Source organism: Leucopleurus acutus (genome assembly GCF_964270905.1).
Source record: "Leucopleurus acutus genome assembly, chromosome: 1".
Taxonomy (NCBI): domain Eukaryota; kingdom Metazoa; phylum Chordata; class Mammalia; order Artiodactyla; family Delphinidae; genus Leucopleurus; species Leucopleurus acutus.
Window position 1 is genome coordinate 613,349 of NC_139142.1, and position 25,139 is coordinate 638,487.

Consider the following 25,139-nt stretch of genomic DNA (forward strand, 5'->3'; position numbering starts at 1 on the left):
GCTTTACCTCCGGAGGCCAGAGGAGGGCGCTGGCCCTGCCCGAAGAGATGTCCCAGCCACAGGGCAGGCTCATGTAGGCGCTGCACGGAATGGGGTGTGGGGCTCACCGCGGGTCACGGGCCCTTGGTGGGCGCACCAGGCAGGGAGGCCTCCTGGAGATGGGCCAGCGGTGAGGAAGCCTGGAGGTTTCGCACCACCGTGATGACACCTCTGGCCAAGATGCTGTCTTCAAATGGCCAGCAGGCCCGGGGACAGCCTGGGGAGTCACCACGTTATCCACGAGAGGGCGCCCTCCCGGGGCCCCCAGTGGCCCTCGAGGCCACCGGGCCTCCTCTGCCTTCTCCTCAGCGTTGCCAGCGCAGGATGGGTGGTGGCTGCGGAAACCCCTCCTGGGAGAACGGTGGGTGGGTGGGATGGCCCCAGAAGGGGGTGAGCGACGGCCAGGTGCCCCAGCAGCACACGCCAGTCGGGCCTCTCCCCTGGCCCCTGGAGGCGGGGCCTGGGGGTGCACATTCAGAGCTCACGCAGCTGGCTGGGGTGGGAGGGCGGGGTGCCAAGGGGAGAGGCCCAGAACTGGGTGTCCTCCCCCGGAGGAGCGAGTGTCCCCCCAAGCAGGGGAGGCAGTCCTTCCCTCAGGAGCGGCCTTCTCTCGGTCAGCCCCAAGAGGAAGGGACGGCGGAGCCCCAGTGCCGGCTGTGGACGCTGTCCTGGGTGCTCAGCTGCTCCTACCTCTGACCCAGATGAAGTGTCTATACCCCCCAGGCTGAACTGTGACCCTGGACGAGGAACAAAAATGTCCTCCTCCCCCCAAATACATACCAACCCCAGAAAAGTAGCCCACAAGTCTTCCTTTTACACAAGGCTTACCATCAACTTGGAGGCCTCAGGGTTGGGGGGAGGGGCAGCTGTTGGAGAAACTTGCGACCAACAGGGCCCAGGGAGGGGTCAGGGTGGGGAGTTGTCTGCAGTGTCCTGCTGGCCCCTTAGCTGTCCCCCAGTGGACCGTGAGTGCCTGGGGCCCAACCAGACATTAGGGAGGATCCTGGGCTGCCTCAGCCGTGACCGTGACCGCTCTTCTCTGGAGTCTGCCCCCTCCAGCACCCCGTCTGGGTGTCTGTGCCCGACTCAGGGCGGTCACTCCAGGCCAGGGGTGCTGGATGAAGCGGTGCCAGTTGGACGCCCCTCCACTGGCCCCTGTGGCCCTCTTCTCCCTCTGTCACCACGTGAAGTCCCCGTCCACTTTCGTAGCTGCCAAGTGTCAGTATTTTCCTTTTGGGGAAGGCGAGCTCCTGGCAGACCCCAACCAGGGAGCAGGCCTCGCACTGCCGGTCACTCCAGGGCGAGACCCACAGTAGGCCTTCGGCACACAGACAGATGACCGATCGCCCACCTTCCAGCCAGCCTCCTGCACGACCCCCAGGGGACCTGCACTAGTTAGGGTCCTTGGATTGGGTCTTTTAGGACCATCCCGGCCCCTGCAGCCCTCAGCTCCCGAGCTTCAACTACCCACTTGGGGCACATTCTAAAAGTCACACTAACCTACACCCCAACCCCACCCCCGCCCGACGGAGGCAGAAGCCCAGGATTCGTCCCAGACCGGCCCTTTTAACAGAGTCGGGGCAGTACTGGGCCGAGAAGTGCGGGCTCACCGGACAAACTAGGAAACCAAGGCCAGAGAGGACGTGGCCTGGGGACAGGCCCCGCGGAGGAGCGCAGCGGCCCCGTCCCCGAGGGCCGCCCGCTGCGCGCTCCCGCTCCCGGCGCCGCGCCCTCGCTCGGCCCACGGTGGGGCCGCCCCGAGCGGCGGAGGCGGATGTGGGCGGGCGGCCGGGCGGGGCGGGCGCGGGGCGGGGAGAGGGCGGGCCGGCGGGACCGAGCGCGGCGGGCGGGCGGCCGGCCCAGCGCAGCAGCGCAGCCAGCGCAGCCCGGAGGAGCCAGCCGGCGGCCGCGCACGAGCTCCGGGTCCGGCGGCGCGCGAGGCCCGCCCGAGCAGCGCCCGCCGCGGCCTCCAGCCCGGCCCCGGCCGGCCGGCCCGCGGGGATGCGGAGCGGCGGGCGCCGGAGGCCGCGGCCCGGCTAGGCCCGCGCTCGCGCCGGACGCGGCGCCCGGTGAGTCCCCGCCCGCCCGCCGCCCGCCGCCCGCCGCCGGGGCCCGGATTTCCTCCCTGCGGCCCGGCCGCTTTGTTCGCGGCCGCCGGGGCCGGGGCCGGGGCCGGGGCCGCGCGCGGCTGGAATGGAGGAGCGGGAGCAGGAAGTGGCCGAGCGCGGCCTGGGCGGGGAGGGCGCGGGCCGCGCCGGCGCTGGGGGTGCGTGCCTCCGGCCCCGGCCTCCCGCATGACCTTGGGGAAGCGGCTCCGCCGGGCGAGGCCCGGGCCGGAGCGGAGGGGTGCGGCCGCGCGCGGGGGGCCGGGGCACCGTTGCGGCCGGGGCCGCCCGGGCGCCCGGCCAGGGGGGCCCCGGCGCACAGTAGGTGCTCAGGGGGCCGAGGAAAAGGCTCGCCCCGGCCCTTGTTGAAGTTTGTGGGTGGGCCCTTGGAAGGGACCTCATTTTCCCATAGACAAAAAGTTGTCCATGGTGGCTGGGTGCCCAGGCCCTCCCACAAAGGACTGCAGCCCTCCTGGGCCCTGAGACTTGTTCCTGAGCTGGGTGGGTTCTGGAGGTGCTGCCCACCCAACCCAGAGGCCCGGGGCAGCTGATGAACTTGGTGGGTGGGATTGGTTCCCGAGTATTGTCGCGGTGGACAGAGTTGGGGCCCTGGGCCTGTGCTCTGTGGCCAGAGGGCCCCCGACATTCACTCCTGGCCCCCTCCCACCTTGCTCAGGCCACCCCTAACTGCTGTGAGCTCTGGTCCAGGTGAAGGGTGGGGTACACTTGTGGGGCTCGGTTCCCTGCCCCCCAGCTGAGCATCCGGTTCATAAACCAGTGTTCTGGACGCAGGGGGAGGGGGCCCTTCAGAGCACAAATTATTATTATTTTTTTAAGGTTGTGACTTAATAATAGCAGTAATTCACCTTTGTGGTGAAGTCACTCACAGGACAGAAGCGGCGGGAAGCAGAGGTCCCATCCGTGCCGCCCACCCTGTGCCCAGAGGCCGCCCAGGCCTTGGCTCGGTGTGTGTGTTTCTGTGCACATGCACACCACCCTGTGTATGTGCAGATATATTTTTACACACGGGGCCGTCGGCAGCTGTCTGACTCTGTCAGCACCCAGCCCTGCTCAGGCCCCAGTGGGGGTAGGGGCACATCCAGAGGTCTTTGAGTCCAGCCCTCTGCCTCCAGGCCACGCCTACTCAAGTGTCACCAGAGCCCCCTGTGCCTGCCAGGTGGGGCTCAGAGCCCTGTCCTTGGTGGTACCTGTTCCAGTCTTGCCAGCCATCCCTGCCTGTGGGCTTGCTGAGTGTGTTGGGCAAGGAGCGTCTTCCCTGTCCCAGACACGAGGCAGTGAGTGGGTCTTCCTGTCCTTCCAAATTTAGCCCAAGACAGTCAGTGCAAAGCGGCCTTCTCTTGGTGCTTAGCCCATGCCTCAGGAGGCCAGTAAAGTGGGCTGCGGGAGAGTGTCTAGGTGGCTGTAGGAAGACCCATGTTGGAGGTACTCAGGGTCTCTGCCCGGCCTGGGTGTCCCCGAGAGGAGTCTTTCCTGGCCTGCCCTCATGAGTGCCCAACTGGAAGGGTAGCAGAGGACTGCTCATGGGGAGAGTGCTCTTTCCCAGGATGCTCGGAACCGGTGATGTGAGAATGGGGTTTTGAGGGATGCCTAGGAGTTCATCCAGCAGGGGAGCAATGGGGTGGGCTACAAAGGATCAATGGCCAAAGTGTCTGCTCAAGAGAAGGCTGCTGGTGGGCCTCCAAAGGGCGGGTGCCAGTGCCTCTGAGTTTGCACAGTCCTCCCCATTTGTTGCCTCCTGGAAGCTGTAATTACGGGTCTGTAACCACCCTGGACTGGGTACTCCTTACAGACGGGACTCGTCGGAACCTCTCTTTGTCCCCAGTGCCCAGCGCTGAGCCTGGCAAAACCAGAGATGCCCGGCACATATTGGCCGAATGAATGAACCAGATTCAGACCGGCGGGGGCGCTGTGGTTTAGGAGGGGTTCGGCGTTTCTGTGGGATGGGTGTATGTAGGGGGTTTTCATGTCACCCTGGAGGGCTCTGGGCTCTCCTTTGTACCAATTACCTGCACTCCTGCCCCTGCCTTCTTGAGACGTCACGTTTGAATTTCTCTCCTTTCCCAGTCTGGGGCAGGGAAGAGGAGCTCTGGACTCTGCCTGGGAACCCCAGCCTCTGGGCAGGAACACCATGGACAGGGAGAACTGGGCACCCTCACCAGGGGATTGGGGAGGCTGAGTGGTGTGGGCTGAAGCAGTCAGAGGGGCTGCCTGGAAGAGGTGGCCTCTGCTGGGCCGGCAGGTTAGGGAGGCTGGGATATACCAGGAGGGCCTTTTGGGGACAGGAGTGATTTGTACAAAGGTCAGGGGAGGTGGGAATGGGTCGGTAAGGGGGGCAGTGAGCTCTGAGGGCTTGGGGTTCCAGGAGGGGTGGTGGCAGGGGCTTGAAGCCCAGGGGGAGGGGACGCCTGGGCCCAGGGAGCAGTGTGAGTGACTTTGTATCAGGTGCCGTGGCGGGAAGGCAGAGCGGGGGCCAGCGGGGGCTCTGGATGCTAAGAGGGCACAGGTCGTGTGGGAAGACACACCCAGGCTGAGTCCCCAGGCGCTATGGGCCTCCTGGGCTCACCTCGAGTTCCGAGGAGTGTCCCCAAGCCCAACACAGCCTCACACTTCTCTCTGCTTCTTCCAGAGGCTGTTGACAGCCCGCTGGGCTCTGGGAGGACCCTGCTAGAGGCGTGTGAGCGAGGTCTGGGCCACGCAGGCCTGCGGGAGCCCCGGCACCATGAACGACGTGGCCATTGTGAAGGAGGGCTGGCTGCACAAACGAGGTCAGTGCCCGCGGGGCCGGCCGGGGGTGAGGGTCCCAAGTGGGCCTGCGGCTCCTCAGTGGCTGGGGGCGGCCTGGGCCGTGGCTGCCGGGCGAGCGAGGCCTCCCTGGGCTCCTGGACCCTCCTGGACCGGCCCGGGTGCGCTTTGGGGCCCAGTGTCCCCACGGCCTGGAGGGCATGGCCTCGTGGGACCTCCCGGGCGGGGACGTGTGCCCTGGGCCGGCGTGCAGCCCGTGAGTGGCTGCCTGGCTGGGGCCGTGGGCGGGAAGAGCCACCCGCTTTCCTGGAAGGCAGTGAGGACGCTGGGGCCGGTCCAAGGCCTGGCGCATTAGTGGCCCAGGGCGCTGCCCGAGGGCTCCTGAGGGCAGGGCAGGGCTGCTTGGCCTGGCTGTAGGCGGGAGGGGGCTCCGTGCCACCCAGTGGCCCAGCTCGGGGCGGGTTTACGCTGGAGCTGCTGAGCCAGCTGGCCTGGAGCCCCCTCAGCCTCCCCTGTGCTCACTCATATGGCCCTGTGCCCAGGGAGGGGCTCAGTGAGGAGCTGCTGGGACGGGAGCTTGGGCCTGGGCCCCTCACCTTCCGGCCCTGCCTGCCCCACGGCCCTCTGTTGCTTAGCGGCCGGTGGTTGGGGGCTGGACAGGCCTCCTGTCCAGGTGCCTGGGTAAGTCACTCCCTCCTGCTCCAGGGAGGGGATTGGCCAGTCACCACCTGCTCCCCCAACTTGTTCTTCCTCCAGACCTGTTCCCTCCCAAAGCTCTGGCGATCCCATGCTAGCTAGCCACTAGCCACGCCACTCTTCATGCACACCTTCTGGTGAGGATGTCCCCGTCCCCACCTTGGGATCCCACGGGCTGTTGGGAGGGGGAACCTCAGACATAGGTGGAGCACACAGGGAGGCACGGCAAAAGTGGGTGTCACGAGACTGGGTTTTGTGGGATGCGTAGGAGCCTCCCAGCAGAGCAGGCTGGGAAGCTGCAGGAGCTGCGGTGGGCAGCACAGGAGTGATGGAGCTGAGACCTCAAGGGGCTGCAGAGGGCGCGAAGCAGGGGATCAAGGATGTGGTCTGCTCTGTGTTTTTAGAGCTCACGTAGGCGGCTGCAGGGAGGACAGTGCACTGGGCCTCAAGACGGAGGTGAGGTGGCCGCAGGGGCCTGTGGTCCGTGGCGAGCCCCTCCAAGGTTTCCTGCACCCAGCGGCCTTCTGGATCCCCTCCTCCAATGTTTACCCCTTCCTGACCCCCAGGAGTACCACTTCTTGTGCCTGGAGCCTCCCACCCCTGCTCCCCATCGGGTCCTACTCTGTCTGCCTCACCTCAGCCCTCTTTGGTGGCAAGGATGCCCACTCTGACCCTGGTCCCCGTCCTCCCCTGTGTGCCTGGTGGCGGCACGAGAGCACACGGGGACCGGTACCCCTTAATCCTTGGCTACTGTTTGTTAACTGACTGTTCGATTAAGGGCTGACCTAGGAGATACCTAGGCCTCAGGGCTGCCAGGGCTCCTGTCCCAGTTACTGGGGCATCCACTGGCCAGCCAGGCTCGGGTGGGAGTGCCCCTCTCACGCTGGGTGACGGTTAGAGTGCCGCCCGGGGTTGTGCGCTGGGGGCTCGGGGTGTCGGGCCCAGCGGGGCATCCAGGGAGCTGGGCTTTGGCCTGACTCGGCTGCCCCATCCCTGTGTCCTTCTCCAAGGGCAAGTCTGTTGACTCCGTGGGCCTTGGTTTCCCTACGGGCGCAGTGGATGTGGTGGTGGGCAAGGGCCCGGTGGGGTCGGCCCTGGGGCAGAGTGCAGCCAGACTTGGGCCGGGACAGAGCGTCCTACGCGCCCACGTGCCAGCCCAGGCGGTGTGTGGGGCGGCGATGTGGCCCTGGCCCTCTTGTAGCCCGGGAGGGGCTGTGCCGTGTCCCACCTCCACTGCCTGCCCTCCGCTCCCCGTTCCCAGTGACCCCGTGGGAACCTCTGTGTGTTGCAGGCTCATTCCACTGCCCCCACTGCTGTCTCGTTCTCTCTGTCCTCTCGTCCGTCTTTTACGAATCTGTGCTTTCCCACAAACGGGGGCTCTTCCTGTGTGCTGGACTTCGGGGTGACTGGGTGAAAGGAACAGGGGTCACGTGGCCGAGGGGTGGGAAATGGGTGGGCTTGGGTTAGATGTTGGGGGATCGAGGAGGACCCCGATTTGGGGCTGGAGGTACGCAGCGGTGCCGTTTCCTGAGACTGGGGTGGGGGGGCTCGCGTACCTTTCCTGGGTGTGGATAGCGTCCTGGCCTTGGTCGTGGGCGGGCGGACGTGCAGGCCGAACCCCGCGTCACGGGCAGGAGGGTGGACGGTTTGAAGATGCTTCTGTGTGCGTGCTCCGCTCCCAGAACCCTCCCTCACCTGCAGCGTCACGCCCACCCCCGGCCCTGCCCCCCGCCTCTCAGAACTGGCTGGAAGAGGGAGCCAGGCCTCCTGTGGGGTGGCTCTGGGTAGAGCTGGGGGGTCCCTGGGCCGGGAGCGGGCGGAGGGCTCCTGCAGCAGTGGTGTGAGGCGCCACTGCCGCCCTGCCCCCTTCCCCCGCCAGGGGTCTGACCCCCAGGGGGGTTTGGGGAGCTCCGGCTGTCCTCCAGCTCCTCGCAGACCCCTGAGGCCCCCCACGCTGTTGCTTCTTGTTACGTAGGTTGGGGGGCTGCTGTGGGATGAGGGCCTGCATTGCCCACCGTGCTGTGTCTGCCCTGCGTCCAGCCCAGGGCCTGCACGTGAGGGGCGAAGGAACCTTCAGGGCTGAGTGGGTGTTGAGAGCTGACCCAACGGCCCGTTGGCCAGGGTCAGGGCAGGACAGACCCCTGGCCCCCAGCTCCTTCTCCCGCCCCTCAGGGACATGGGCTTCCTCCCTCCCATCTCTGGGGAGGGCCCGGGGCTGCGGCCCTGGTGTCCTGATGCGTGTACTCTGGGCCAGAGCCGCCGAGGGGCAGAGGAGAGCCCGGGCTGACGGCTGACGCCGCAGCTCGAGTCCCAGCGCTGTGCTGCCCTGTGGCACCCAGCAGGCCCTCTGGGCCTCGGTGTCCCCGGCTGTCCCCAGGAGAGAGGGGTCCAGCTGCCCAAGGCTCAGAAGGTGGTGAGGAGGGCTGAGCCGGGTGGGGCCGCAGGGACCATGTGCAGATGTCCTGCGAGACGGGTGGACAGCCCGAGCTATGGGTGGGTGTCCCCAGAGGTGGGCAGCCTTCCTGATAAAGCGGGACGTTCTGAGTGACAGGCAGGCATCCCGAGTGACGGGCAGACCCCCCAAGCTGTGGGTGGACAGCCTGAGCGGTGGGCAGCTGCCGTGCAGCTCCAGCCGCTGGTGCTGGGGGCCGGTGGGCTCGGTGTGGCTCAGAAAGTCGCCTTTCCAAAGGTTTGGTCTATTATGTGCACTCTCCTGATGTCTGAAGGTTGACAGTTTAAAAACCTTGTTCTCCTTCAGGATGCAGGTCTGGCTGGACTTGGCCTGCGGCCTCCAGTTTTGTCTTTAGGCTGTGTGCGGTGCGCGAGGCCACGGGCCTGAGTCCGTGCAGCTGCTCTGGGACGTGTCCCCAGGGCTCCGTCGTCCCTGCCCACTTGCCCTGGTGCCCACCGGGCCGTGCACCACCTCGGCTGCAGCCCAGCCCCACGGAGAGCTGCCCCAGCAGAGCCCCACCCGCGGGTCCCACCCTTGGAGCCCGTGGAGGGCGCAGGGTCTGTGGGCGTCCTAGTTGTCTCCAGCCCATGGACGCGCCAGCTGGGCCACACGGGCCGGGAGAAGGGAGGACGGCAGCGAGATGCTGTCCACGGGGTGAAGGAAGTGGCTGAGGGTCTGGGTGGGGGTGGGGCACCGGCCTCGGGGACCCCTGGGCTCACGTGGGCCAGCTGCTGGCCTGGCTAGGAGGGTCCGTTAGGGCAGCCACCACGCCGCAGCCCGGCAGGTGGGGGCTGAGGGGCGGGGTGCAGGAGAGCGGGCCTGTGGGCACGGGGTCCCCCCCCGTCCAGGACCCTCCCTGGACGTGACCCCAAGTGAGGTCTGCCCGGTGCGCGCGCACGTGGGAGGCTAGCGTCTGTGCGTCAGCTTAACTCCCCCACCCCAGGAGCGGCAGGCCTGGTGGCGCCGTGTGTTCACGGGGCTCGGTGGGGCTGGTCCCTGGCACGTCTCAGGCCTGGCTGTGCCCCCCCCCCCCCCACGCAGCCCATTTCTGGCCCAGACCCTCCCCCGGTTCCAGGCCCTTGCCATCCTGCTGTGCGGGTCCCAGGCATCCTGGTGGCGGGGGGGGGCTTCTGGACTGCGGTGGCTCCTCCCCCCTACCCTCCCTCAGTCCTGGCCAGGTCCTGCTTCTGGCTGTGGCCCTGGGCTTTACCTGCCCCCCAGGTGGCTCTAAGCTGCTGACACAGACTCCCCCCCATCCCCAGTCCTGGGCTTCCCATGGGGCGGGGCCGTGGGAGTGCAGCCCGGCTCCCCTCCAGAGGGGGCGCGGCTCTGCTGAGCCGACAGCAGGGGCCAAGGCCCGCAGGGGCCTGTTGAACCTACTTCTGAGCACACCTGCCTGGGGGCCCGTCGTAAATCATCTGTGTGCACGGCCCCGGGCCACTCTGCCTGGGCAAGGGGCTCACAGACCGTCAGGGGAGGCAGGCTGCTCCCTTCGCCCCGTGCCCCAGGCTGGAGGTTGGGGCTGTCCTGGGCCCTCCTCCCCCTGCACCTCAGCGTCCCTGGCTCAGGCGAGGGATGCCCAGGTCCCCTCCATGTCTCGCTGCAGTGGCCGTGGCTTTGGTCCGGGGGGTCCCCTTGGTCCACTGAGGCAGGTGCGTGCAGGCGGCCGGCCCAAGGGTGGGAGCAGGTGCGGGGGCCTCTGCTCCGTAGGACGGTGCCTGGGAGGGGGCACGTTCCTGGAGGGGTGCCCCTGAGCCCGCGGGCGGTGGCACGAGGCTGAGGCCGAGGCCTGCCGGCCTGTGTGGGACCAAGTTTCCTGTTTTGTGAGCCGGTTGAGTTTTCCCTTCAAAACAAACAACGAAAGAGGAAGCTCGGGTGTCCTTGCGCTGGGGGATGAGGGGTCACCGCTGCCCCGGGCCTGAGGGGCCCTGAGCGGGCCGTGTTCCTGTCTGCTTCCTGGTCCTGTGGTGGCGAGGAGGGGGCCTCTACCGGCCGCCCAGCCGCCCCAGGGAGCTGAGTGTGCGCCCTGTGCGTGGAGGGGAGGGGGCCCTGAGTCCGGGCCCTGCCCACTGCCAGCCCTCAGGAGGGGCCTGGGCCGGGTCGCGTCAGGCCAGTTCCTAGAAGTGCCCTGGGAGGGTGGGGGCGGGGGCGCCGGCGCGGCTGGCATCCCCTCTGCCCGGGCGCACCCGGCCAGGCTCGCTGCCAGCGCCCTCCCCGCGGGCCCTCCCGTAACTGGAGCCGGCGGCCGCCTGCCGCCTCTGCACCCGTAGCGGTGGGTGCCCCGGGCCCCCGCCCACTCACCCCCACGGGTAGGCCCCCAGCCCGGCCCGACCTGGCCCCCAGCAGCTTGGCAGAGGGCCTCGTGCGCTCCCCCGGCCACGCCCACCCGGCCACGCCCCTGCTGCCTTTCTTCCTGCGTCACGCGGGGCTCCTTAACCGTCCGAAATAACGCTCGTGTTTCAGGAATGTTGGCATTGATGGGGGGTTGTCTGGTGCCTCTTCTGCCACCCCTGGGGGCCTTGGGGTGCGGTCCCCCTGGGCACTTGGTTTGGGCGCACAGATCCCAGAGCAGGCCCAGGACCACAGACCCCCGGCCCCCAGCCTCCTCCCGGCTGGTTCCGCCGGCCCAGAGGCCTCAGCCGGCTGTTCCTGGCAGGGGTGGGGGCCCCATGCTGGCGCTCCACCCCGGGCTGGGGGGCGGGGTACGCTGTGAGCTGGAGTTTGGGGGCTGTGATGAGCTCGATCGGGGCTGGGGCCAGGGTGGGTGTGGCCGGGAGCATGAGGTGACAGGGCTGGCAGCTGGGAGGATGCAGCCTGCCATGTCCCCATGTCCCCACCACGTCCCTAGCCAGGTCTTGCTGTCCTCACGGCTGTCGCACCACGATGTGGCTCCCAGTCAGGGAATAAGTAAATAAGAGCTGGGCGGCTGGGAGGTGGAAGGCCCTTTCTCTGGAGGGTCCCCCCGACCTGTCCCTCATTCCCTTGCCCCCTCCCCTGTGTAGGTGGTGCTTTTTCCTGGGGGAGGTGGGGTTGGTGCTTGGAGCCCCTCGTGCCCCGGGGAGGGCCCTGGCTCACGGAGGCTGGGGGTCACTTAGACGCCAGGGTCTTGCTCTGCCTCTTCTGAGGGTCTGCAGGGAGGGGGTCTGGGCAGGGCCGGTGCCCACGGGGCTCTCCTTTCCTATAGCTGTGTCTGCAGGGAGGGCTCTGCTGCCACCCCACCTGCTCTCCCGGGAGCCCGTGCTGCCCGTCTGTTCACTCTCGCCCCCTCCCTCTCCTCCTTGCCTCTGCCTTGCCCGGGGAGCCCCGACACCTCCCTTGGTTTCATTGGGTTTATCCTGGGCTCTCAGCACAGGAGTGAGAGGCGTGTCTCTAGGGAAACATTCTGGAAACCTAGAACTTAACTGCCATGTGGCTTTGGGCAGATGCTACCTGAGGGCCTGGGCCAGGACCGGTGGTGGCCAGAGTCCCCTCTGCCAGGGCCTGTGACCCAAGGGGCCAGCAGATGGGGGGAAGCTGGTGGACTGACAGGCCTGGGGGCTGCCTGCCCTGCCTCCCAGGCCCACCCGGCCTGGAAAGTGTAGGCCTCAGGTGCCCCTGCAGGCAGAGGTATGGCTGTGGCTGCCCTGAGCCCTGGACCCAGCCCAGCTCTTTCCACGCAGCCCCCCTGAACCCTGCAGTGGTGAGGCCAGGTCACATCAGGCGGAGAGCGCGGGGAGGCGGGTGGCGGGGCGGGCTGGGGTCGGGGTGGCCCGTTTTTCTGGCCTGTGCAGCAGGTGATGTGTGGTGCCCGAGGAGGAAGGTTTCCGAGGACGGCCAGGAGGGTGGGACGTCCAGGCCCAGGTGACGTGCAGGCAGCTGCAGCGAGAGGGGCTGTCGGTCGTCGCTGGTGAGAGGCCTGAAGGCTGGCACCGTCCTGGGGCAGCAGGAAGGGGCAGGGGGACCCCAGAGCCGTCTGCTGCACCGTGACGGTGGGGGGCGGGGCACAGCGCTGCTCCCCGACTGCATCCCTCCCTCCCACCCCGCCTCCCCACGTGCCTCTGAGTCTGTGTGCCTTGGGCTGAGGCCTTGGGCCCCTGCCTGCTCGATGGCAGAGCCAACGACCTGCGAAGAGTCCTCGGTTTGCGTCGAGGAGTGAGCCCCGCCTGGGCAGCCGGACCTGGGACTCTGGCCACCATCTGCCTCTCCGTGACCTTGAGAGCCCTCTCCCTTGGGCCTCGTTTTCCCCCGGGAGTGACTGGTCATAATGATCCCACCTTCTCGGCTTGCCAGGCAGCTTGGGGGCGGCCCAGCTGGGCTCGGGGGGGCTGTGTCGGGGAACCCCCGTCCTCCACCTGTCCCCCCGCTGCTGGGCCAGGAGTGTCCACCTCTCCTCTCCTTTTGTCCACACTGGCCGTTCGTGCCCCCGTGAGGACCCCGAGAGAGCTGCCCTGGGAAAGCGTCCCCAGGAGCAGGCAGCGTGGCTCACCCGCCCGGCCTGGGCTCCGCCTGAGTGGGGCGTGCCCCCTCCCTGGCACCGGTTCTCGGGCTTTCGCTGACTGTCCGTGGTCTGGTGTCCTGCCGGTGGGACGGGGGCACAGGGACGTGGGGACACGCGATGAGCCAGGCCCGCGCCCGCCCCGTGGCACCGGGTGGGGGGGTGATGGCGTGCGGCAGCTGTCCACGAGCGACGGATGTGGCGGTGGCGGGGGACCGCGTGGTGGCTGCCGTCAGCTGGCACCCGCTCCCCCGGCCTGCTGGGGCTCCCTTCGCTGTGGAGAAACAGCTCAGCGCCGCCTGCCACCGCTGCGGCAAAGCGTGTATCCAGCAGTTTCCCCGGGAGCTGGGGACTCAGACCGTCCATGGAGCTCAGGGTGTGGCAGCCGGCGGCCTGCGCTGGGGGCTTGGAGGGGCTGAGGTGCCAGGCAGGGGAGGACTCGCGGGTGGCAGGCCTGGGGTGCGGGGAGCCTGCGCGCTGCGCCCCTGGGGCCCCCAGCGGCTCGGGTCCTGGCCTCCGCGTCTCCTGCCGGGGGTGCCCTGACCCACAGCGCGGCCTGGGGCCCGGGCTGGGAGGTGTAGAGGCGCAGGCTGTCAGCCGGCACCCTTCCTGTCCCTGATCCTGGCTGTGTGGCCCCGTCAGGGTGACTTGGGCTGTGGGAGACAAGTGATGCTGGCGAGGAATCCCCCTTCCTTGAGGGTCCTGCAGCCCCTTCCTGGGGATGAGCTGGGATGGTGGAAGGGCCCTCCCGGTGGACGACACACGGGGACGCTGAGGGGGCCGGGGCTGGGGGCTGGGAGTCCCAGGGGGGCAGGAGGAGGAGGGAAGCCCTGCCCTGGGCACAGGAGCCCGGCTGACCTGGGCACTCCCCAACGCCCACCCCACCCAGGGCAGTTGCCTCCTCATCTGGAGCCTGGGAGGCAGGTGGGCAGGCCTGGGCATTCGGGGTTCAGGGGGCGTGGGTCTCCTTCGCTGGTGGCCAGGTGGGGCGCCAGTGTCTGGGAGGGGTGGGTGTGGTGCTGTAGGGCCCCTCCCCTGCCCCGGCCCAGGGCTGGGCTTCTGAAAGAGCCCCCCACCTCGGGGGGGGCTGAGGATGGACCCTCCAGGTGGGGGTGGGCACCAGACCACGCGTGCCTCCAAGCGCCCACCCCCAGCTCCGGTCTCCCGACCGGGGTGCTGTCCTGCCCTGCGCGGAGGGGAGCTGGGCCAGCTGTGACGTGGGGCTCCAGGGCCCCGGTCTGAAGCATTCGCTCAGGTGGGATGGGGTGGGTGGGAGTCCTGGGCTGGGCTTGGGCGGGAGTGGCAGGGACGAGGGGACCCGACCTGGGCCCAGGTCCAGGCCAGTCCCTGCTGACCCCTGGTGTGGCCGCTGCTGGGAGGCCACCCGGTGGTGGGCGGTCATCTGGCCCCAGAGACCAGGGCCCCCCCCCAGTTCACGGCGCGGCATCTGAAGAGCAGGCTTGGGCCTTTTCGCCTGTTCCCAGCGGGGGCCGTTTGTGTCTGTGCTGCCTCATGCTCCTCGCTGGCCCACAGGTGTTACAGCCGAGAGGACAGAGCACAGCCGTGGCCAGGCACAGGGCGGCCACCTCCTCCCCTCGCCCCTCCTGTGTCCCCCCGGTCCCTGGGCCGGCCACCCACCGGCGTCCTGTCCGCACTGAACTCGTTCAGATGCAGGCCACGGCCCAGGTTGCGGCTGGCGGTCACTTGGGGGCCTGGCTGGATGTCTGGAGTGCCCCAGAGGCTGAAGAAAGGGGTCTGTGGGTCTCAGCGCCGTGGCCCTGGCCGCCCCGGCCTCCCCCGCCCGTCCCCCCGCCCGTTCCCCCCGCCCCCACCGCGGTCCTGGCTTCTCCTCCGGGGGTCCCGTCCCCCCCGCCCCCGCCGCGGTCCTGGCTTCTCCTCTGGGGGTCTGGATGCCGGCTGCTGAGGGCCAGGGCCCGAGTGAGGCTGCCTCCCCGCCTGTCGCTTCCACACGTGTGTTGCCCGGCTCCCGTCGCCTGGCCCCCCTTCAGTGCCCTGGGTGGGCTTGTGGGGTGAAAGCTGGAGGGCGGGTGCAGGGTCACGTGGCTGGGGGCGGGTCCCCCTCCCAGGGCCTCAGCCACAGTGGGGTCCGAGGCCCAGGCTGGGGCGTGCGGGTCCTGCCAAGCGCGGACGCCTCTGTGGGCACACACGTGCCGACTGCCCGCGTGGGGTGCGGCGCTGGGGGGCCGCCATGCTGGGCACGGTGGGGGCCGCCAGCAGTTGGTGATCAAGATGGATTCTCGGGGCTGCACAGACGAGGCACTCATCACTCTCCCCGCGCACTTAGCGTCCCGGGGAGCGGCAGCTGGCGGGATGGGAGGCACTCCATCAGGGGCCGACAGCTCCAGACGAGCGCAGGCGGGTGGGAGCGAGCAGCGGGTGCCCGGGATGGAGCGGGGTGGGCCGCCTTCAGCCCCCGGAACCAGCTCTGCTCCACCCTGCACCGGGCGGGGGAGGCTGGCTGGGACCAGTGGCCAGGGGGCAGTCCCCGGGCCCGGGACGGGAGGCAGCATTCAAGGGTGGCCTCACCACCTTCCCAGCCCACGTCCCCAGGGGTCTGGGGGGCTCAGACCTGGGTGGAGACCCCGCTAAATGCTGTCGGGGTGAGGGCAGGTTACCGGCCGACGCCCGGGTCCTCCCTGGCCCAGTGGTGTCTGGCCCAGTGGGGACCCCTGCCTGGGCTCCCTGGGGAAGGAAGGGAGTGGCTGGAGGCCCCGACTGCCCAGCAGCCCCCAGAGGCCCTGGGTCGTGCAGGGTGGGAGCTGGGCGGTGAGGCGGGGGGAGGGGCAGAGCGGACCGAGGCGCGGGGCGCTGGGCCTTTGCTCGCCCTCCAGGTGGCTGCGTGCGGGGCTCAGCTCGTAGGGAAGTCCGGCCCCCTCCCCTCCTGCTGCCCGGTGGCCCTCTGCTGAAGCGGGCGCCTCATTAGTAAGTTCTTCGGCGGTGTTCAAACTCCTGGCTCGGCAAAATGTAAATGAGGCGTTTTTTCCGGGTGTCAGTATGAAAAATGGCACTGCTGGCGCGTCGCAGAGGACATCTGCTCTGGTTTCTGAGCGCAAGCGCCTGTTCACGGCTGATGCTGCAGAGCTTCGGGGAGAACGTTCCTGGGCACCTGGGCGACCCGTGGGTGGTGCGGGGGCCCAGGACGGCAGGCCCCAGCCCGAGGACCACACAGCCGCCTTCTGGGTCTGGCTTCACAACAGCGCTCAGGGCCCCTGGACAGCAAGTGTTGTCACGCGGGCAGAGGGGGCTCTGTCCCGAGTGCCCATCCTGGGGACGTGCTGCAGGTGGGCTCGTGTCTGCCAGGCAAGCCCCAGTGATTGCACTCTGAGTGTGATGCTGGCCCCTCACTGCTGGATGCTAGCTGGGCTCCATCCTCTTGGCGGGGGCCAGTTGCGGTGGGCAGCCCAGTCGCCACGGTCATCACAGTAGCTGCCGCGTCCACCCCCCGGCGGCACCCAGGGTGGGTGGGGAGGCCTCTTGGCCCTGAAGCCCCTGGCAGGTGGCTGTAGCTGGTCCCCGCGCTCTGGTTGGAGACCGGCTGGTTTGGCACCACCTCCTCCAGGAAGGCCCTCTGGATCGGGCCGGCCTCCTGTCAGTCGTACCGCTTCCCCCAGGCCCAGGTGCCGGCCTGGCCCCCTTTCAATCACAGGTTCAGGGTTCGCACTTCGTCAGAGGCGGTGCTGTCATACAGTGAAACCCGTCTTCCCACCCACCCTCTGCCTGCCCCAGGGGAATCGGGGTCAGTGCCCGGAGTTGGGGCATCCTGGGCGCATCTGTCCCGGCACAACCAGCTGTGACTTACCCCGGGGAGCGGGCTGTGTAGGGGGAGCGTGGTCCGGCGGCTGCAGCCCCTCAGTGCCTGCCCACCCGCCTGTCCTCAGGTGAGTACATCAAAACCTGGCGGCCCCGGTACTTCCTCCTGAAGAACGACGGCACCTTCATCGGCTACAAGGAGCGGCCGCAGGACGTGGAGCAGCGCGAGTCGCCCCTGAACAACTTCTCCGTGGCGCGTAAGTGTGCCGGCGGGCGCCCTGGGTCGGGATGAGGGCGCCGGGCCGGTGGGCGGGGCGGAGAGAGCCCTCTGGGCCCAGCGGCCCCACGTGGGGTCCCCCCGGCCGCTGTGTCTGGGGCCAGCAGGCCTCCGGGGACCAGGCTGGGCCTGCGGCCCTGTGTCACCTCAGGGACCGCTCAGTGGTCGGCTCCGGCTGCCAGGGATCTCCGAGCCGAGCCCGACGTTGTTCCGGGTGGACTTCTGGAGGCTGGAGGGCCTGGCCTGGGGCAGCCGGCCGACCTGGGCCCCTCCTCCAGTGGGGGCCAGACGAGCCCACCAGGGCCTCTTTCCCCAAAGCCCCCGGCAGAGGCAGGAAGAGAGTGTGGGGGTGGGGGGCAGCCAGCTTCCCGGGGCCTCCGTCACCCCGGCACGAGTGCCCACCACAGGTTTTCAGAGACCCCAGTCCACCGTGGCAGTGCGTTTGTTCCCACCCTCAGCTGGGGTGCCAGGTGGGTGGGTGCAGCACTGCTGGCCTGGGGCGTCTCAGGACGCTGAACAAACTTGCACGTTTTCTAAACCAAGTGCTACTGTGGTCTCGTTACGTACCTGCAGGGGGACGGCAGGTGTGACCCTACCCATGGTGGGGGGCACCCAGGCATGGGGACGGGTGGGTGGGTGGGATGCTGGGCTGGGCGGGCCTTCCGGCCTGGTCCCTGTTCCCGGTGCTCTGCCCGGGCTGGCCCGGGACACGGGCCTGATGGGTGAGTTAGTGATGGGCTTGTCGACCAGCACACCCTGGGGTCCACCTGGGCTGCTGTCTGGGGTGCAGAGCACAGTCCTGGCTCCACCCCAGGCTCCTTCATTCAACCCCCCCTCTCCGGCTGGCCCTGCCCTCCCTGCCACGTGCCTGGGAGCTCGGGGTCCTCTGGCTGCACACACACCCCCTGCCGCCAGCCCGCAGGTTCTGGTCCAGGGTCTCAGGAGGGGGCGTAGCACAGGTGGCCCGTCCTCGGCTGACGGGGAAGGATTCCCGGCCTCCGCGCCTGCAGATACTCTGAGATGGGGGCCGTCCTGCCCACCCCCCAGTGTGCCTGGCCCCGTGCTGCAGGGCTTCTAGTGGGAGGAGCAGAGGCCCTGCGCCACAAGGGAGGCTCCCTTGGGGGTGCTTTAGCAGGGCCTGGTTCCTGTGAGCCCTGAACCCCCTCCTGGGCTCCTCAAGTCTCAGCAAAGCAGCAGGTAGAACGGGGGCCTGGGGGTAAGGGGAGGCCAAGGAGGCAGACCCCTGTCCCCGCAGGCTTGTGGCCACATGGGAGCCTCACTGCAGTGTGTTTGGCTCCCCGCAGGGCCTCCTGGGTCAGCCTGGGGGCTTCCGGGCTTGGGAAGGATCCTCGGCCAGGGGGATGCTGCCTTGCTGGGGGGCTGAGGCCCCTCGGGAGTGTTCCCCAGGCTGAATGCAGGGGAGCACGGGGGGGGCTCTCAGGAGGCGCATGGGAGGTGGGCACCGCCCAGAGGGGCTTCCTGAGCAGTGGGTGGGACTGGGGCCCTGACCCGGGCATTAGGCCAGCAGGGGCTTCAGGCGCAGGAGCAGAGGCGTGCGGGAGGGGGGAGCGGCTCTGCGGGGGCCTCTGTACCAGGGGCTCTTCCTTGGGGATGGGTTCCAGGGTGGAGAGATGAGAAGTCAGGCCCTGGGTGGGTGTCAGGCGCCTGAGCCCTGGGGGCTCCTGGTGGTCTCCGATGGGCTGAGCGAGTGGGAGGGGGCATGTGGGGACCCAGAAGGCTGGCCGCACAGGTTTTCCTCTCTCCCTGCCCCGTGTAGACACAGGCCGCCCTCCGCGTAAGGCTGGGCCCCAGCCCCCTCCTGGCCCCGCGGCCTGGCAGACCATTCCTCGCTCCCTTGCGCTCGGCTGAGGCCGGCCGGGGCCCCTCGCGGTTGCCAGGGCCTAGACGCTGGAATGTCGGAGACCCCTGCGCTGGCCCCGCGGCCCCTCCCGCCTCATACAGGCTGGGCTGGAATCCAGCCCCTCTCCGGGCCTGGGGCACCTCCACGGTTCCTCGGCTGCAGGTGTGCATGTGCCTGTTTTCACTCCCGTGTGCACCTGGGGGCATGGGCAGCAGTGTGGGGAGGGTGCAGCCCAAGTGGCCTCGGGGGTGGACAGGCAGCTTCTCCGGAGGGTGAGTCCCCCCCTCCGTTCTGGGACTGGCCCTGCGCCGAGAGGAGGCAGGCGGAGCGCTGGTCATCGTGAGGCTGGGGAGTGGTGGGATGGTTCTGCTCAGGGAGGGCGAGCTGCCCTCCCAAACCCCTCACCCTCCGGCTGGTTGAAGGCCGGTCCTGGCTGGCAGGGGGGCTTGGAGACCCAAGGAAGGACCACGGAGGGTTGACCGGCCCCCAGACACCCCCTGAGGGGCGCCGCTGAGCTCTCTGAGCAGGGTCCCAGCTGGAGTGGGGGTCCCGGCCCCCTTTTACAGGGCTGGGCTGTGGCGGGTGGGCCGGGGCTCAGTGCAGACAGATGCTCGCCTGCCCCCAGAATGCCAGCTGATGAAGACGGAGCGGCCGCGGCCCAACACCTTCATCATCCGCTGTCTGCAGTGGACCACGGTCATCGAGCGCACGTTCCACGTGGAGACCCCTGAGGAGCGGTACGTGCTGGAGACGAGTCCCCGTGCCCCAAGCCCAGGGGCCTCGGAGGGGGAGGCCCCAGGCCTGGGCGGGGCTGGAGCCTCAGCTGACTGACTGCCCTGCAGGGAGGAGTGGACAACCGCCATCCAGACGGTGGCCGACGGGCTCAAGAGGCAGGAGGAGGAGATGATGGACTTCCGGTCGGGCTCGCCTGGCGAGAACTCAGGGGCCGAGGAGATGGAGGTGGCGCTGGCCAAGCCCAAGCACCGCGTGGTGAGGCCCGGCCCTGCCCTTGGGGCCCTGCCCCGCCCAGCTCCTCACACAGGAGTGAGGGAGGGACGCCAGGTTCGGGAAGGCCCGGGTGCCGTTGCTCCTACCGTCCCCCCGAACCCCAGGGCTCCAAGTCGGGGCGCACAGCCCTGTGATCTCCCACGAGCCCTGGACCCCTCGGGCCCCACCTGTGCTCGGCCCCGAGGCTGGCCGCGGTGGCCCCGGCCTCTGGGACCCCTCACCACTGTTGGGCCTCCAGCACTCACCATGCTGCCCCCTGACCCTGGTGCCTGCCCGCTACCCTCAGACCATGAATGAGTTTGAGTACCTGAAGCTGCTGGGCAAAGGCACCTTCGGGAAGGTGATCCTGGTGAAGGAGAAGGCCACGGGCCGCTACTATGCCATGAAGATCCTGAAGAAGGAGGTCATTGTGGCCAAGGTAGGGGCCGGGGCCGGGGCTGGGGGCCGGGACTGGGGGCCGGGGCCGGCGCCGGGCCAGGCGGGGCGGGCGGCTCAGTGGGCCCTGTTTTCCAGGACGAGGTGGCCCACACGCTCACGGAGAACCGTGTCCTCCAGAACTCCCGGCACCCCTTCCTGACGGTGAGTCCCCTCTGGACCCCGGGGGGACGGCTCGGGCACCAGGTGCTGGGGTCGTGCGGTCACTCGCACCAACCCCTCCTCCCCTGTGAATCTGGCGGGCTCAGGGCCCCGTGGACGGCGGGCGGGCCTCCAGGAGGGGCGGGTGGAGGTGCGTGGTGCGGGGTCGCTGGTGCACAGAGCAGGCAGGAGGCCTGGCCTGCCCTCTGGCCCGCTGAGACCCTGGGGGGCCACGCCCCCCATGCCCACCCTTCTGCATGGTCTTGCACTGCTTCCCCTTTGAGGCTCCCTCCGGGAGGTCCCTGTCCCGGGGGAACCTGGGCCAGGAGGGGTGTATGGAAAACCCCTGGCCTTCTGGAGTGCCCGGAATTAGGCTGCCAGGCCCAGCCAGCTCCGCCCCCAGAAGGTCAGCAGTCAGGCGGACAGGGCTCAGGACTCAGGCCTTGGGCGACCCGGCGCCGGCCTCCGAGGTCTTGTGCCCGGGACCACTGTGGGCCTGTCCCCTCCGCTCAGCACAGGTGTCCTCGCTCCAGGGGACGGCCTGATCCGAAGCAGGGGCAGAGCAGTGGTCAGACTTGCAGCGATGTTTTTCCTGAGACGTTTTCTTATGAGAAACATGACTTCAAGAGCAGACATCGTGTTTGCTCGTCCAGACGTTACTCGTCACCGTGGCTTTGCCTCGTCTGCTTCATTTTGCCCTTTTTCCCTCTGTCTGGCTAGAGGATTGTGAGGAAAAGGCCAGGCTCTGTCGTGCCCTCCACCCTCCAGTGGGTCCCTGTACGGGATGCTAACATCGCGTTCCGCAGATTCCCTGGTCGGTGCGGCCGGCCTGGCCGTGCGGGAGCCCAGAGCCGGGAGGATCTCCCGTCCGTGTTTCTGTGATCAAGTGGTCATCAGCGGGCCTTTCTTTTAAAGCGAGGCCGCCTGTGGTTTGAGGTGTGAGGGCAGCAGGGCCGGCCCTAAAGGGGCGCCTCTTCTCGGTCCCTGGACCTGCAGCCACTTGTCCTCGGGCGCGGCCGGTGGGGCAGCGGGGTATCCCCCGTCCTGCACAGGGCGAAGCTCCTGCCCAGCTTGCGGGCCGGGTTCCAGCTCTGCTTCCCTCACAGGCCCTGAAGTACTCCTTCCAGACCCACGACCGCCTGTGCTTCGTCATGGAGTACGCCAACGGAGGCGAGGTAGGGCCCGGTCCGGGGGCGGCCCTTTCTGAGCCTCGGGTGTCTGGGTGGCTGCCCTCCCCGCTCCCCGCCTGGTTAGGGTCTCCGCCCCGTGACCCTGGCCCAGGTCGCCGGCCCCGCTCAGGCTCCCCATCCCGCAGCTCTTCTTCCACCTGTCCCGGGAGCGGGTGTTCCCCGAGGACCGGGCCCGGTTCTACGGCGCCGAGATCGTGTCTGCCCTGGACTACCTGCACTCGGAGAAGAACGTGGTGTACCGGGACCTCAAGGTGGGCGGGGCCGGGGATCTGGGGCGGGGCTGGGGGCGGGGTGTGGAGGCGGGCTGACCCGGAGGCCGCCTCCTGCAGTTGGAGAACCTCATGCTGGACAAGGACGGGCACATCAAGATTACGGACTTCGGGCTGTGCAAGGAGGGCATCAAGGATGGCGCCACCATGAAGACCTTCTGCGGGACGCCCGAGTACCTGGCCCCCGAGGTGCGCGTCTGCCGCGCCCCGAGTCCCCCCTCCCCCCTCCCGACCCCCGAGTCCCCGTGTCTCAGGTGCCCTCTGAGCCCGTGCCCTGCAACCCCAGGTGCTGGAGGACAACGACTACGGCCGGGCGGTGGACTGGTGGGGGCTGGGCGTGGTCATGTACGAGATGATGTGCGGCCGCCTGCCCTTCTACAACCAGGACCACGAGAAGCTTTTCGAGCTCATCCTCATGGAGGAGATCCGCTTCCCACGCACGCTCAGCCCTGAGGCCAAGTCCCTGCTCTCAGGGCTGCTCAAGAAGGACCCCAAGCAGCGGTGAGCCCTGCCCTGGGCTGTCCCCCGAAACCCCCAGGGAACCACCGTGCTGGTGGCCATGTGGGATGTCCTCGGCTTGGGCTGGCCCGGGCAGAGGGCCTGCTCACCCCTGCTCGGGAAGAGCCGGCCCTGCCGGCAGCTCCTGCCCACCCAGCACCCGCACCTGCTGCAGCTGCCCGGGCTGCTGCCTGGCGGCCGACCTCAGCCTGTGGGAGGAGGGGTCTGAACCTTGGGCCCCGCAGGTGGCGACCCTGTCACCGTGGCCTCCGTCTCCCCGCAGGCTCGGTGGGGGCTCCGAGGACGCCAAGGAGATCATGCAGCACCGCTTCTTCGCCAGCATCGTGTGGCAGGATGTGTATGAGAAGAAGGTGCGTGGGGCCTGTGTACAGCCCTCCCCCCGCTCACACACATACCTGCTTACACACCCCACAAGCACACGTGAGGAGGCCTCCGAGGAGCGAGGCAGCTGCTTCCTGCACGTGTGCCTCTGCACTTTGCCCTCGGAGGGACCTGGGAGCCCCAGGCCCTGGCCCGTGCTGGTGGGGTGGCCAGCAGGCTCAGGGGGGTTGCCCCTAGGCTTGCTGGGTGCCTGTCTCCAAGCATGCTTCCACCCCGTTTCCAGCCCACCCCTCCCCTGCAGGCCACACATGGCCGGCTGGGCCTTTGTCCCTGTGAGACAGGGCTCTCCACCCTGCTCTGCTCCAGCCAGGGTCCTGCCGCCTCCTGGGCCTGCCCTCCAAGGGCTCTAGTCCCAGCCCTGACCCGAGAGACCCCCTGCTAGTTGCTGCTAGTTCCCAGGCAGCCCTGCACCTGGGCCCGGGGTCGGGGGAGTGGGGGTCCTTCCTCCCGCCAGCCTGTCCCTCTGCAGTTGCCCTTGCGTCCTGCGTTGTGGTGAGTCCTCTCTGTGGCCTGACGCTGCCGGGCCACTCTGCCATCCGGGGGCCGCGAGTGAGGCCGGTGGCCCCGCAGGTGGATCCCTGAAGGGCGAGGCCCCAGAGGGGATGTGGGCAGAGGAAGGCCTGGCCCCAGCCTTGGCTCCTGGGTGGGTCCTGAGTTGGGTCCAGGTCCAGGTCCAGGTCCAGGTCCAGGTGTGCCGGGCAGTACAGGGCGAGACCTGTAACGCAGCCCCCTTCCTGCAGCTCAGCCCACCCTTCAAGCCTCAGGTCACGTCCGAGACGGACACCAGGTATTTTGACGAAGAGTTCACAGCCCAGATTATCACCATCACGCCGCCCGACCGAGGTGAGGGGGCCTCCCTGCCGACGCCTTCCTCCTCTCCGGGCAACAGAACTCCGTGCTCAGCATTTTACTGGGAAGGCTCCCTCACGGGTGGCCGTCAGGGCGGGAGGGCCGCGGCCCCCGGCCCCGGGATCGTGGGATGGGGGCTCGCTGAGGCTGGACGCGGAGTCTGGGAGGCGAGCCCTGGGGCCGGCCTCACTTGCCCGGTGCCCGGAGCTGAACCGCCCCTCCCGCCCGCAGACGACAGCATGGAGGGCGTGGACAGCGAGCGGAGGCCTCACTTCCCCCAGTTCTCCTACTCGGCCAGCGGCACGGCCTGAGGGGCCAGCCGGCGTGCTTGGGACGCAGCCGTGGGCAGCCATGTGCTCCGGACGAGGGCTTGGAAGACTCGGGAGGAAGCCTCGCACGGATGATCTGTATTTAATGTTTCTTATTTCCGGATGCGTTTGGGCGGAACCATTGCTGTCCTCCAACACGGATGGGAAGATGCCTCGTGCTGTGGGCAGGGCTGCCCGCCTTGGGGGCGGTGTCCTCTCGGCCAGCCAGGTCGGGAGGAAGACATCCTGCGGTGGTTTTTCTTAATTTATTCATCCAGTTCTCCAGACGTGGCCGCGGCCTTCGGAACAATTAGATTCACGTAGGAAAACGTTGAGGACTTCTGCAGCCAAGTGCAATCGGGCCTGGGTGGGCCCTGCCCGCGGCCCCTCCGTCCCTCTCGCCGGCTGTCCCTGGCTGCCCCTGCCTCGGCCCGGCCCGGGGGCCCCAGAAGCCACCTTGCTGTGGTGCGCTGGCCTGGCCCCCTCTTGCTCTGGGTGGGGCACGCAGCAGCCCCAGCACTGAGGCTGGAGGAGGGTGGCCCCTGCAGTGGGGTTGGGCCGGGGTTTGCCGGCAAGATAGAAGAGCCAGGTGACATCTGTTGCCGAGTATTATGCTGTTCACGTGCATACTGGGGTTTCTAATCTCAGGAGAGGGCCCTCACTCCGCCCCCTTCCCCATTGGGACCGTCTCACCCGATGGCTTCCCCTGGTAGCACCTGTCCTTATAGAAGCTTCACTCTCCTGCTGTTGCCCTGGCCCCACCTGACACCCTTCGGAGGGGCCGTCGCTGCACCCTCCGTGTTTCCCGGCTGGACGCTGCGCTGCACCGTGGCGTTTTTTTATACTCAACTTTAGTATTTTTACTATTATGAGACTTTCCCTCCAAATTCTTCAATAAAAATTGCTTTTCAACTCTGTGGCTTGTTTTGCTGGGTGGCAGGTGAAGGAGCATGTGGCCGGTCCGCTTGAGGGGAGCGCCCTGTCCTTCCTGCCCAGAGGCCCCAGGGATGACCTTTGAGGGACGATGTCCCCCCACCCCACTCCGGCGGGACTCACCGGAGCGGGGGATGCCCTGGCCGTCCCTGTCTCCACCTGGCTTCGCCCCAGCCCCATGCCCCAAGGAAGCCACCCAGACTGCACAGCCGTCTGCCTACCAGCTCTGTCCATGCAATGCCGCAGACCCCGACCACCAGGAAGGACCAGCCATCCTGCAGGGCCCCGAGCTGGCCAAGGCCGAGACTCGGGTCACTGCCAGGCCCTAGGGCCCGAGGAGGACCGAGAGAGCGGCCTGCCGGCGGTCACACCGCAAGCCTGGGACAGGCGGGAGTGGGTCCGGGGCGCCCGAGCAGCCCAGCGGGACGTGCCGTGGGCGCCACCTGGTGGGTGCGGAGAGGAGCCGGCTGCCGGCGCTGGCCCGCGCGTCGGCCTCCAGGCGCCTGCCCAGAGAGGGGTGGGCGGAGCCTCAGCTCCTCCTCTCTCACGGGGACTCAACCCCGCAGGCGTGGCCGGGACAGGGCCGGACCTTTCACTGGGCCTGGCGCCTGGGCCCGGGGGAGGGGGCAGAGCAGCCTGCTTCTCCGGGCTCCGGGGCCCGTGACCCT

At 68.4% G+C, this 25,139-nt stretch overlaps 1 protein-coding gene across 2 annotated transcripts; it reads left to right on the forward strand.

Annotated features, from left to right (window-relative positions):
- The first annotated feature begins 1,925 nt into the window (after positions 1 to 1,925).
- Positions 1,926 to 24,444, forward strand: AKT1 (AKT serine/threonine kinase 1). Of its 2 annotated transcripts, none has more exons than XM_082839715.1 (14): positions 1,926 to 2,108; positions 4,792 to 4,930; positions 16,429 to 16,557; positions 19,064 to 19,175; positions 19,281 to 19,428; positions 19,733 to 19,864; positions 19,960 to 20,025; positions 21,129 to 21,197; positions 21,338 to 21,463; positions 21,542 to 21,670; positions 21,768 to 21,982; positions 22,263 to 22,350; positions 23,122 to 23,224; positions 23,462 to 24,444. In XM_082839715.1, exons 2-14 carry the CDS (start codon positions 4,885 to 4,887, stop codon positions 23,539 to 23,541), a joined length of 1,443 nt encoding a protein of 480 aa, XP_082695841.1. In that variant the 5' UTR covers positions 1,926 to 2,108; positions 4,792 to 4,884; the 3' UTR covers positions 23,542 to 24,444. The 2 variants fall into 2 exon arrangements, with proteins under 2 accessions (XP_082695841.1, XP_082695842.1); XM_082839716.1 differs by having other exon boundaries at positions 21,867 to 21,982.
- Positions 24,445 to 25,139: the final 695 nt, after the last annotated feature.

What these genes read in the sequence shown, in the direction of transcription:
- AKT1 (XM_082839715.1), top strand. Translation starts at nt 4,885, where the DNA reads ATGAACGACGTGGCCATTGTGAAGGAGGGCTGGCTGCACAAACGAG. An exon ending in GAACAACTTCTCCGTGGCGC is followed by an intron (nt 16,558 to 19,063) that starts GTAAGTGTGCCG and finishes GCCTGCCCCCAG; the next exon opens with AATGCCAGCTGATGAAGACG. An exon ending in TGGTGTACCGGGACCTCAAG is followed by an intron (nt 21,464 to 21,541) that starts GTGGGCGGGGCC and finishes CGCCTCCTGCAG; the next exon opens with TTGGAGAACCTCATGCTGGA.